The sequence below is a fragment of the Lissotriton vulgaris genome, chromosome 1_1 (genome assembly GCF_964263255.1).
Source record: "Lissotriton vulgaris chromosome 1_1, aLisVul1.2, whole genome shotgun sequence".
Classification (NCBI taxonomy): Eukaryota; Metazoa; Chordata; class Amphibia; order Caudata; family Salamandridae; genus Lissotriton; species Lissotriton vulgaris.
Window position 1 is genome coordinate 311,449,982 of NC_141685.1, and position 12,321 is coordinate 311,462,302.

The window sequence follows — 12,321 nt, forward strand, 5'->3', positions numbered from 1 at the left end:
TGTTTTTTCTCTTCTGAGTGTGTTGTACCCCAGTGACAGTGCACTAACCTGTTCTGAAAATCAACAGGTCATTAATCTTTACCTTGGATCCTAGGGGCTGTGCGTGGCTGTCTGTGAGCGGATTACATTGCGGGCTTACAGCGGCCGCGGCCGCCATCTTGGCTTGGGCTGGATCGCCCAACCCCACCCACGCCACTCACCCCACGCTACTCCTCCATTTAGGAGTGTCTCTGACGCCTCCCCAGCGATTGCGAGCAGCCCGGTGGCAGTGGGCTTGCTGGCAGGAGCTGGATGGTTGCGTTCTCATTTTAAACTAGTGCGCTTGTCACGCTGATCGCGAGCGGTGACACGCTTCTGCTTATGTTGGAATTGTTCTTCTTTTTAATTGTGCACTAACCTGTTCTGAAAATCAACAGGTCATTAATCTTTACCTTGGATCCTAGGGGCTGTGCGTGGCTGTCTGTGAGCGGATTACATTGCGGGCTTACAGCGGCCGCGGCCGCCATCTTGGCTTGGGCTGGATCGCCCAACCCCACCCACGCCACTCACCCCACGCTACTCCTCCATTTAGGAGTGTCTCTGACGCCTCCCCAGCGATTGCGAGCAGCCCGGTGGCAGTGGGCTTGCTGGCAGGAGCTGGATGGTTGCGTTCTCATTTTAAACTAGTGCGCTTGTCACGCTGATCGCGAGCGGTGACACGCTTCTGCTTATGTTGGAATTGTTCTTCTTTTTAATTGTGCACTAACCTGTTCTGAAAATCAACAGGTCATTAATCTTTACCTTGGATCCTAGGGGCTGTGCGTGGCTGTCTGTGAGCGGATTACATCGCGGGCTTACAGCGGCCGCGGCCGCCATCTTGGCTTGGGCTGGATCGCCCAACCCCACCCACGCCACTCCCCCCACGCTACTCCTCCATTTAAACGGCCCACATGTGTCAGCGCAGCGGACGAGCGCAGCGGGCGCGCCGTAGGCACACCGGAGTCACGCCAGAGTCGAGCCCGTCTGCGCCCGTCCACGGCAGGCCGGGGCAAGGGGCACCTCATTATGTCCCCCTACTCACATACTCCCCTTCCCACCTCTGCTCATATTGGAATCCCGGATCTATTGGACCCTCCGTCACCGACCTCCTGACTCATCTTGGTCTACTCTCCCTCCCATCCTGCACTCCCCCCGTTATCATATCACGGCTGATCCCCTTGCCCGCCACTCTCCCGCCTATTCCCTCCCCTCCTTTCACCCCTTACACCCCGGTATTTAATACCGCTGCCATGCTCTTAAACACCAGATCGGCGGTCAATCATCAGTACGAGCTATTCGATTACATCGATACACACGAACCGGATCTCCTGTTTTTAACGGAGACCTGGTTCAAGGCCGACTCCCTGCCTAACGTTCTAGCTGCACTGCCCCCCTCATACTCTGCCATTCGAGCGGACCGACCGGAGGGCAGAAGAGGCGGAGGAGTGGCCTTGATAGCTCGCTCTGACCTTCATTTCCAGATCCTCCCCTCCCCTTCCATTCCTGAAGTAGACTGCCTGGTAACCCGGTCGAGCTCCCATCTGGCGCCCCTGACTGCTGTCCTTATTTACCATCCCCCTCACTCGACCCATTCTTTTGTTTCCAGCCTCCAAGATCTCCTGGCCACACTGGTAATAAACAACTCGTCAGTGTTAGTCCTAGGCGACCTCAACTTCTGGCCTAATGACCCTGCTGAAAGCTCCCTTTCTAAGGAGTTCACCGACCTCATGACCAGCCTTAACTTTACCCCCCACATCCACAGCCCCACTCATATACAGGGCCACTCACTTGACCAGGTCTGGACCCTGAATATCCCCACCTCACCTCCCCTCATTTCCCCTTGTTCCTGGTCTGACCACTCCTTAATTTCCTTTTCCCTTGCCTTAGCCCCAGCAACTAAGCCTCCGCTCCCTAGGAACACCTGGGTTAGAAAATGGGGCAAAGCTGACATGCCAACCCTCTGCTCGTCTCTGGCCAAATCCAGTCCTGATCTTTCCGGCCTTGCCGCCCCTGCTCAGCTGGCTACCATTAATAGCTGTCTGACCCAAGCGGGCGATTAATTCGCCCCCTTGAGGCGAATCACGGTCAAGCGAGCCCACGCTGCTAACCGCTGGTTTACCCTAGATCTTAAGGAGAAGAAACTGGCCGCACGGAGAGCCGAGCGAGCATGGAGAAGAGCGTATTGCCCTGCCCTAAAAGCCACCTATTTATCTGTTCTTAAGATATACAAGCAAGGCATTCTTGACGCCAAGACCGCATTCTACTCCAATAGGATACTGGCAGCGGAATCTCAATCAAAAGAAATCTTTGCCACTGTACATGAACTGGCCTCATCTGATAGAGCTACGGCTACGATTCTCCCCTCCCAACCCCTCTGCGATTTGCTCAACGATTTCTTCGTTGAAAAGGTCGCAAAGATTAAAATCAACATCCCTCCTCCATCCTCCACATTCATTAACCCCCCCCCACCATTCCTAAATTAACTTCCATTCCCCTTTTGACCAAAGCCACACTCCTCCCTCTGCTTCAAAGGGTGAAGTCGGGCTCCCCCCTGGACTTTGCCCCTGCTCATATCCTTAGAGAAATCTTCCTAGCTTGCCCCACCCCGTCCCTCACACTTCTCAACAATTCACTCAGCAATGGGGTTGTCCCTACCCCCCATAAATCTGCGTTCATCATCCCTATTCTAAAAAAGGCTGGCGCCGACCCATCATCCCCTTCCAACTATCGTCTCATCTCTCTCTTGCCCTACCTGGGTAAGGTTTTAGAAACCCATGTGACCAGCACCCTGAGCACCCACGTGGAGACTAATCACTGCCTCTCCCCTTGCGAGGCGGGCTTTCGGCCCCTCCACTCTACGGAGAAGGTGGTGATCTCAGGGATGGACGGCCTACGTGAAGGCATTGATACCAACCTTCCGCAGGTCCTCATTCTTTTAGATCTGTCCGCCGCTTTTGACATGGTGGACCACTCCATCCTCCTCACCCGTGTCAGGGCGGCGGGCATAGAGGGCCTAGCCTTCGCGTGGCTCGAGTCCTTCCTGAGCGAGAGGGCTCAGGCAGTCCATCTTGCTGGTTTCACTGCCCCCTCCCGCAAGGTAGTGTGCGGTGTTCCCCAGGGCTCTTCACTTTCCCCTCTTTTGTTCAATTTATACATCTACCCCCTCATTTTTATGTTGCAGCAGCTCGAGGTCACGGTGTTTAATTACGCCGATGACCTCCAGCTAATCTTTAACCTTTCCCACTCCCCCTCATCCACCCAGAATGTCCAAACGGTTATGTTGTTCATTCAGGACTGGATGAACTGCAACCACCTCAAACTCAATCCGGACAAGACGGAGTTGGTCTTGACCGGAGGTGGTTGCAGCCCCTGGTCTCCGTCCCACTGGCCCTCTTCACTTGGTGTTCCCCCACTCCCAGTCAAAACTCTTGGTATCCTTCTTAATCCCCAACTTTCTGTTCACTCTCAGGTTAGTTCTGTTGTGTCCTCTTGTTTCTTTTCCCTCAGGACAATCAGGAAGATTTCCCGCTTCTTTTCCCTTCCGGCTCTAAAAATCATTGTGATGGCAATGGTGCTCTCACGCCTTGATTATGGCAACATAATCTATAATGGCGCGCCGGCCTATGCTATTCACCGTCTGCAACTAGTGCAGAACCAGGCTGCTCGCCTGATTCATGGCCTGCCCAAATTTCATCGTACCACCCCTCTATTGCAGGCACTACATTGGTTGCCTGTGGAAGAGCGAGCCTTATTCAAGCTTGGCTGCCTTACTTTCCAGGCCAAAATGGGCACCGCTCCGGAGTTTATATGCTCTGCCATCAAGCCCTACATGCCGGGTAGAGAGCTCCGCTCCACCCACATCGCACTCCTGACCACCCCACGATTCAAAAAGAAGAAGGCTGGTGGAACAAAATTTGCGGTCCTTGCCCCAGCTTTCTGGAACTCCCTCCCTGTGGAACTCCGCACTTCACCCTCCTACATAGAGTTCCGGAAAAGTCTCAAAACCTTGCTCTTCTCTAGAGCTTTAGCTGCCTAACTCCCTCCGCCACTGCTGTTGTTTGCAATCTGAAAAGCGCCATGAAACCGCGTGGTAAAAGCGCGCTTAAAAATGTTTTTAAATTCAAATTCAAATACAAATCAATAGATCTCAGAGGACTAGCACTGCAGATGGGCAATAAGACATGCAGGTTCCAGCCATACCATTATAATGTGATGCATGGGCCAAGTTCCATAATGGTGGAGAATCAGGTTGTGCTGGAACAGTGGTACATAAAGGAACATCCGTCTGTGTGTACAGAGATCAGGTGTCAAAAATAAACATGGCAATAACGTGCGTGGTGGGGCTATATTTTTTTTCTTCTACATTACGAAGCAGATTGTAAAGAACATGGAGACTGGTGTGACAATACATGTGTTGGGACATTATTTTGTAAAAAATTATCTATTTACATGTTGAATATAAACTTTACAACTTATTGTTGCATGTAGAACAACATTTTCCACTGCCCCATTAATGTACCTGGATGAAAGGTCTTTGCTAGATTATAAATTGTGTTAAGAACTCTTGCTTCTTTTACCAATAAACTGCTTTCTGTTTCAGCAAAGGGGACTTAATCGACCCAAACCTGAAAGACCAAATCCAGTTTTATCGAACACCACGTGTGATGAAGACCCTCTTGTCCATTATTGCAAAGCCACTGGTAAGGATTTTATTTGATCTTTTATTGCCATGGCTTATGTTCCTCAAACCATGTCCCTAGGATTAATGTTCCCACAACTTCATGGTTGTCCCATGGTGTACCTGACTAACACATTTCCGACCATGTGACTGAAATATTTGTAGTCCAATGAGGGACATCTCTGCAGTTCCAAATGTAGTGTAGTTCCTAGTTTCCCACTAGGCCCTGCGCATTGGAATAACATAAACAGTAGTATCGACGTAGAAGTGCGGATCTTCCAGGCCTCCACTGACTATGCTAAACTTAATTGGGTGTGTTACCAACTAGCTCAGAGGTCACTGGAAACTTTCTTCTCTGCATAGGAAGTGATCAGCTTCCCTGGCACAGACAAGAAGGGATTCAGCTTTCCAACAACCGTGCAACATGACAACTTTGCTCCTCAGATCAAGAGTCAATCTCTAGGGTCGTGTGAAACAATAGACATGTATTTCACTCAGTCAGGTTAGTGCAGTTTACTTTCACAATATGTAGAGAATAGAGAGACGGGCGTTTGTCAATAAAGGGTTAACATTTATTGAACAGTCTTTCTTCTCGTACAAGAGAAATGTATTGCCACAATTGCAAGACTTGTTATTATAAAAAGTACGTACAGTAAGATAAGTATTGCGAAATAATACTGTAAAAGCATTGATATGGTTTCTTAGCCATACAATGGTTTAAAAGTAATAAAACATATATACATTCATATATACATTAGGCTAAAATACTCAACTGGTGCTTCTAACTAAGCCTACCCCAGGGTGCCTGACCTAAGCCTAACACGTGGAAGGGGAGTAAGTAAGTAGCTTTAAGTTAAGTTGGTTTTGCCAAGGTTTGCTTCAAGAATTCTCATCTAAGGGTTTAGTCAACACCATACCTCTGAACAGAATGATGGAGGTCTGGTATCTCCTTCAGGAGGCACTCGGTATCCCAGTCACCCGCGAGGGCAGACTAGAAACGCTGGAGCTGGATTTCTCAGCAGAAGAAATGCAGCGTCTCTCTTCAGCGCGTCGAGGAAGGAGGGGGGACAGCGTCCGCGGGCAGCTTGGCATCTGCTGGGCTCTTCGCAGAGGGACGGCTGTTCAGCTCCTAAGCTCACCACACCATCGTTCGCGCTTTAGCAGTGATAATGGTATCAGTAGCTTCACCACCAAAGGGACAGCAGCAGCATCAGCGTACTGCATACAGCATACAACAGCAATGGGACACCAGCAATTGCTTAAGGCAATGTTGGTAGTATTTATACCTGACAGGTGCCTGGTTTGACGCAAGTTTGCTGGACATAAGACGTCAATTAAAGATGTCACTAGGAAGTGATAGCTATCAGTTGCTCATTAGAGTTCCATTAGTAATCAAAACACAGCAAGCGGGGATTTCCAGGTTTGCTGAGTTTTTATCTTGTTGAAGAACTCGGAGTGTTAATCTAGGAATATCAGATAGTGACTTCTGCTCTGTCATTGCACTAATTGGTTGCAAAGGAAGTGGCAGAGAACTATGCTGGAATGTGGCTCTGTTCGTGTGAGGCCAGAGATGACTTTCTGAATATCGCACTTGAACGGTTATGCCAATATAGGGAATAAATGGATTTATAGCCGAATAGGGGCATAAGGTCACAGTATCGATCAGGAACCTAGATAAACATGCAACACCCACTCCACGTTTTCATGTCCATCAAATTACTAAAACTAGAGCAATAGGATGCATGTGTAACATTGCCCACCCCAAAATACATAAATGCATTCGAAATAGGCGTATATTGTAATACGTGAAATTTAGGTACTGTACGTTTTTGAAGCATAGAAATTATTCAAAAATTATTGCATATGGAATCAATGAACGATTATGCAAAAAGAATTACACATGAAATATCTCTGAAACAGAAGAAGGGCGAGATAAATCATCACATATAAATGCATTGCAATAAATATGAGCTAGAGGCTGATGTAAGTTGTTATGTCTCTAGATGTGTTTAGAAATAGAAGTTTGAAGCTTCTGTTCTCTAAGAATAGTTTTTACGTTAAGCAAAGAATTGTTCGTGCCAAAAAAGGGTCAATATTAAAAAATATCCAATTCAAAAGAATTATTGCTTGAACGGGGAGCGAGTTCCAACGCTTTTTGCAGTTTTTGTTGATCAAAACTGAAGGCCGAATTCAGAGTTCATGGGAACGCTGTGTGTCGGAAAGCTTCTCCAAAGTTATTGTTTCTGTACGGGTGAGAACATCGTATCAGACAGGCTCTCAAAGAATTGGTCTACAAAATCAGGTGACAGTTCAACCAAATTCGATAGTGCTGTAACTTGGCAGGTGTGAGAATGATTGCTGTCATCATAGTCTGGTTCAGCAATGCTCACAGAAGGTCGTACCTGGGTGATGCTGCTTTTGTCACTCGCTCCACTGTTACCACCTAGTCGTAGTACAGGAGTCTCAACGAATGCTGTCATCAGGATTGGTAGCCGCAGGGGACAACACAATGCGTGAGCCGTTATTGGACTGAGCAAAGTATCGACGTCCATTGGTACTGCTGATGGAAGTGAAAGACAGATGTCCAACACGCATTCATCTCCGCATAGCATACATCGTAGTACCGGTAAGATACAGTTCTGCCATATAGGTCTGAATGAAAGGAACCAGGTCATGTTTAGATCTCTCAGCCTGGCCAATCCAAGGACGTTAGTTATTCTGTCCCGGTAGCGCATTGCTAGGATTGTCTCTTCCATTCCCATGGGAGCTATGTCTGAGTTTCGGCTTGCCATAACGAAGCAGGAGGGACAAAAATAAAATCCCTGCAACGAGTCCCAAAAATAGTGGTATGCCGCCAAAAACAGAGTGTACAAAATTAGGAACGATTCCCAAAATTGCTTGAAAAGGTGTTAGCAGTCCCGTAAAAATCGTCTTAAATATGCCTGGGATGCTCGTGGCACTAGACATGTTAAGGAGTTGGCTAAGCATTTCTACGAAATGCCCGGGGCAATTTGTTGATAAAAGTTCATGAACTTCAGTAGCTGTCCTTGCAACTAGAAGATCATACGTCTCTTTTGATGACGTTATAGGCACTGTTGTCTGCAAAAGCACAGATTTCATTTTGCTTAAAGTATCAATTAGTATTGTATGAAACGCTTTTGACGCTGTTTGCGTGGTCCAAGAATGAAATCGCGCAAATCAGCACCATCTTTTAGTAAAGACAAGTGTTGCTTAATTTCAGCCAGTGTGGATGATGTTAGCCATTCAAGGCAGAGTTTCCCTACACTGTATGTTGTTATTATCCCTGGATGTTGTCTCTGGGAGTATCTCGGGTCTAGTCTGGTCATTTTTAACCCCTGTGTTTTATTCAGGAATCTATCTTGACAGCGGTTTGTGTCAGTAGGCCAGATTAACCACTTTTTCCAATCAGGATGTGTTCTGTTAAAATGTAAAATTTGTGACACGTCTAACTCAATATCTGCAGTTGAATTTTCAGGTATTGGCTTTGGTATAGACGGTGTTTTAAGGTCTTTGATCTTAGCTAGGCCAAGACAGGATGTTTGGTGTATTGTGTCATTTAAAAACAACATTTGTTCTGGTATCATGCAGGTTCTAAATAGTGCTTCTATGCCCTGTACCTGCCAATCTTTTGTACCCCAAATTGTTTTCGTTTCAATGTTATCTTTCCAATAATCAAAACCAAATGTCATCATTTTATCATAAAATGCTTCTGAATATATCAATTTAGAATTTGTCAGCATCCTTTTCATTCCTGTTTTATCTAACAGTTTGTAATAAAACGTTTCTGCATCACTGGTGTTAAACCCTGAGAAGTATTTGAATTTCTCAAAAAATGCTTTAGAACTGCTTTTAGGTGGTGTAGCACAATGTTCCCATTGATTATACATAAAAACATTTCTAGTCTGTGCAGATTTATGCAAGTAATGATCACCATAATGTGTGTAACAGAATAACTGCTCATAACTAGATGAACCTTGTAAATAATCATGATCTGTGAATCTAGCTGACATTACTAAATCTGACATCATGTCATTAATACTGTTAAAGTCCCAATCATCAGAGAATGTACTAGGTGTTACAAAGTCACTTAAGGAAACCTTCAGTTGATGAGGATACTTCAGGATTTCGACCGGACCATATATCTCATAGTCTGTTTTCTCCCATACTACCCCACCAGGTATTGGAATTGCTGTGACATTTACTGTTGACAGTTCTCTTTTCTTCACGTGTGATGATCTGTGTGGTTTCAGGACTAGGTTGATGTTCTGACTTGCTGTGTCCATTCAATTGTAATAAACTTTCCTAAAATTAAAACTAAAATTAGGCATAGTAGTAGTATGAATACCCCTGATATAATCCAATGCTCAATCAACGGTGAATCCAGATATAGTTCTTTGATTTGTTGAAGGAGTCCTGTTGTATTTTCTTTAGAATACTTTTTTGTTCCTGGCATCACTTCGGGGTCGTTTTGATCTTCAGAGAAGTTGTCGAAGTTGATGAAATAACCAGAGGCAGTTCTGTCAATTGTTGGGATTGGTCTTTCAATCTGTCTCTCGGTAGCACTTTCTGATGCCACATTAGTGTAGACTGATGTTGTTTCTTGACGAACTGTTTCAATCTGTGTCTCAAGAGGCACGAGTTCCATGGCATTATTGCATAGTCCTTCATTGTGCACTGCAGGCTGATCGAATGTGATTTGTCTTTCAGTTTGAACCTCATGGATTGTTGCAAGTTTGGGTATTATGTTGTTTCTTGGGAGTCCACTGGGCCTACTGTTGATTATAGGCCACATGCTTGTGGTTTTACCAGGTCGATAGACACGACTCTATTCTCCTTTTTACCAGCAAGGGGCGGTAGTACTACTGATCTTGTTCCGGTGACTGCCAAGACAGGTACTGCTTTTCTGTAAGAAGGCCCAAATTCCTTCTTCACCGCGATCTTTTCTCTGACTAGATCCCCAATCTTTGGAATCCAGACAGGCCTTGCTGGGGCTGTTGCTTGTGGTGCCTCGTCAGTAGTATCTGGCTGTTTAAGGCTGGTGTGCTTTAACTTTATGTTGCTTAAGGATTCTCTTGTTTCATTCAGTTCCTGTAAAACAGCCAAACGATCTTTGATGTCAAAGTCTGTTGTTTTTTCTTGTACCACTGACATCTGACTATCGAGGTCCTGAATGTTCATTCTAATTCCGAACAATAGTTCGTATGGGCTGAAACCTTTTAGAGAATTTCTTGGCAAGTTATTAAGACTAGTTTGGACACTTATTAAATGTTTGACCCACCCAGCGCCTGAACCTAATACCTTCGCTGTTATAGATCGCTTTATGTCCCAGCTTTTTCTTTCAACCACACTATTCCCTTCGGGGTGCGACAGACAAGAATACCGCAACCCAATTCCCATGCTAGCCATGGCCTCCTTATAAGCTATAGAGCTGAAAGCAGGACCCTGGTCAGAATGGAACGTGGTAATTGCGTATGTGCCGATATGGACTCGCAAATCTTTTATAACCGTTCTAGCGTCAGCCGAGCGCTGGAGGCCACATTTTTAAGTGTGTTTAGCCTTAACTGTGTACAATGGGACGCGCTTCTCTTCTTTGATTGCGCAGATAGACCGCCTTATGCTGTCTAGCAGGGATCCTGAAACTACACTGGCCTGTTCATTACTGCGATCTCTGTTGCAGTCTTCACAATTTTGAGCAAAACATTGAATATCTATGCTCATTCCTGGCCACCAGTACTCTGATTGTAATTCTTTCAGAGAATCCTTAATTGTTTGATGTCTCAGACCCAACCCCATGTGCGCTTCCAGTAAGAGGAAGCCCCTCCTGCTCCTGTTTGGAATTACTCTGTCCCCCACTCCAGGGATTCGAGCAAAAGGAACGGAGTTTGCATCGATTACGTATGCATAATTGAGTGGATAGTTCACGGGTAGTGCTGCACAGTCGCCTTTTACGGTCATTTTTACTGCCAGCATGGTTTCCCCGTCTATGTATTTTTCTGTACGCTTTTTTGTGGCTACGGAAGCCGGGTTAGTTGCTTCCGTTGTGGCTGTATTAGCCAATTAATTCCCTGCAACGTGAACGCCATCACGTTGAAGACTCTGTGCATGAATCACGTGAGTCTTTCGTAGTTCTTTGTGTAAAAGAGCTACTTGTTTCCAGAGCAATTTATGCTTTATTGTGGCACCTGTGTCATCTTTGTAATCGTTTTCAATCCACCTCTGCAATTTATTGTTGTGTTGACGCAAAAATGAGAATCGCACACGATAAGTGTTGGGAATTCACGTTCTGCATTTTCGAGCGCCATCTTTAAACATCTGATTTCAGTTCTCTGAACGGAACAGTTTCTTACAGATTCAGTTTTTGTTACTTTCGGTCTGAATTTACCGCACAGCCAACGACCTTTAATAATCGCACATGCTGCATCGTAGGATTTTCTCTCTACGTTGAAATGCTGTACAAATCCATCTGTATAGATTATACAGGCATATTGTGGGAGAGGCAGAATTTCGATTGGCAGAGGATATTCTTCTTCATATTCTAAATCATTCAATTCTTTGAATTGCGGGGCGAAATAGTATTTCACATCTTCCGCTCCTAGAGAATCTACAAACTGTATCCATTTCGGATCCAGTGACACTGTAGGCAGGTTTACTGGGCTGAATAGCGCCTCGAAGGCGGATTCCGCTGTGAGGATATTAATCCGTTTGCCGTGTGCTAGTTCTCTTTCATTTGCTAATGCGATTTGCACTGCTTTCACAGTTCTTTCTGTGTGACTGAATGTTTTTTCTGCTTGTGTGTACAAGTGTGATTTGTAAGCTATTGGTACCTTTTCTCCCTCAGAGGTTAGGTATGTGAATCCGCATCTTCCTGGGATGACTCGGATTACAAGATCGCGTGTGTTGTCACGTGTATCTAATTTTGTTTTTGCTAACATGTCTGTTTGCAGTGATCTCAACATTTCTGTGTGTTTTTGAGTCCAATGGATTTGTTTAAAATCAGGTTTAATTAGTTCGTAGAGAGGTTTAACCCTCTCTGCGTAATTTAGAATGTAAGTTCTTCCGAAATTCAGAAAACCTAGAATGGATTGTGAATTCTTCAGCGTTTTTGGAGCTTGGAGTACAGCGCACTTCTCTAAGAAGTTGTCCGCTAGGCTTTTCCCTTCACTTGATAATTCGTACCCTAAAAATAGTACTGTCAGATGGGCAATTCGGGACTTTTTAAAGTTGAATTTGTAACCTTCTGCTGCGAACCCAAGTATAACGGTGTTCACTCTTTTCAAGTGAGTATCCAAGTCGTCGTCTGTGAGATAGATATCATCTACGTAAGACAATGCCTCATCATCATAGATTTGTAGTAACTCTGTTACCCTAGCTGAGAATAGTCCTGGGCTGTTCTTGAACCCCTGTGGGAGTCGACAGAATTTTTTCTGCGACCCAAATGCAGAGAAAGCGGTCAAATATCTGCTTTCCGGTGCAATGTTTTGACAAAAGAAACCATTAGATATGTCTAATGTCGTTTTATATTTTTTCCTAACTATGTTATTCATTAGGGCTGCACTATGCGAGTTTTGTACTGCAAAAGTTTTGCAACATGTATTAAGATGTCT

General features: G+C 45.4%; 1 protein-coding gene across 1 annotated transcript in view; it reads left to right on the forward strand.

Moving 5' to 3' along the window:
* LOC147747101 (vitamin D3 hydroxylase-associated protein-like) overlaps window positions 1-12,321 on the forward strand; it is a 374,791-nt gene that overhangs the window by 277,914 nt on the left and 84,556 nt on the right. The window contains exon 10 of the mRNA XM_086952349.1: window positions 4,619-4,718. Coding sequence (XP_086808475.1) covers window positions 4,619-4,718 — 100 coding nt within the window. The remainder of the gene's footprint in view (window positions 1-4,618; window positions 4,719-12,321) is intronic.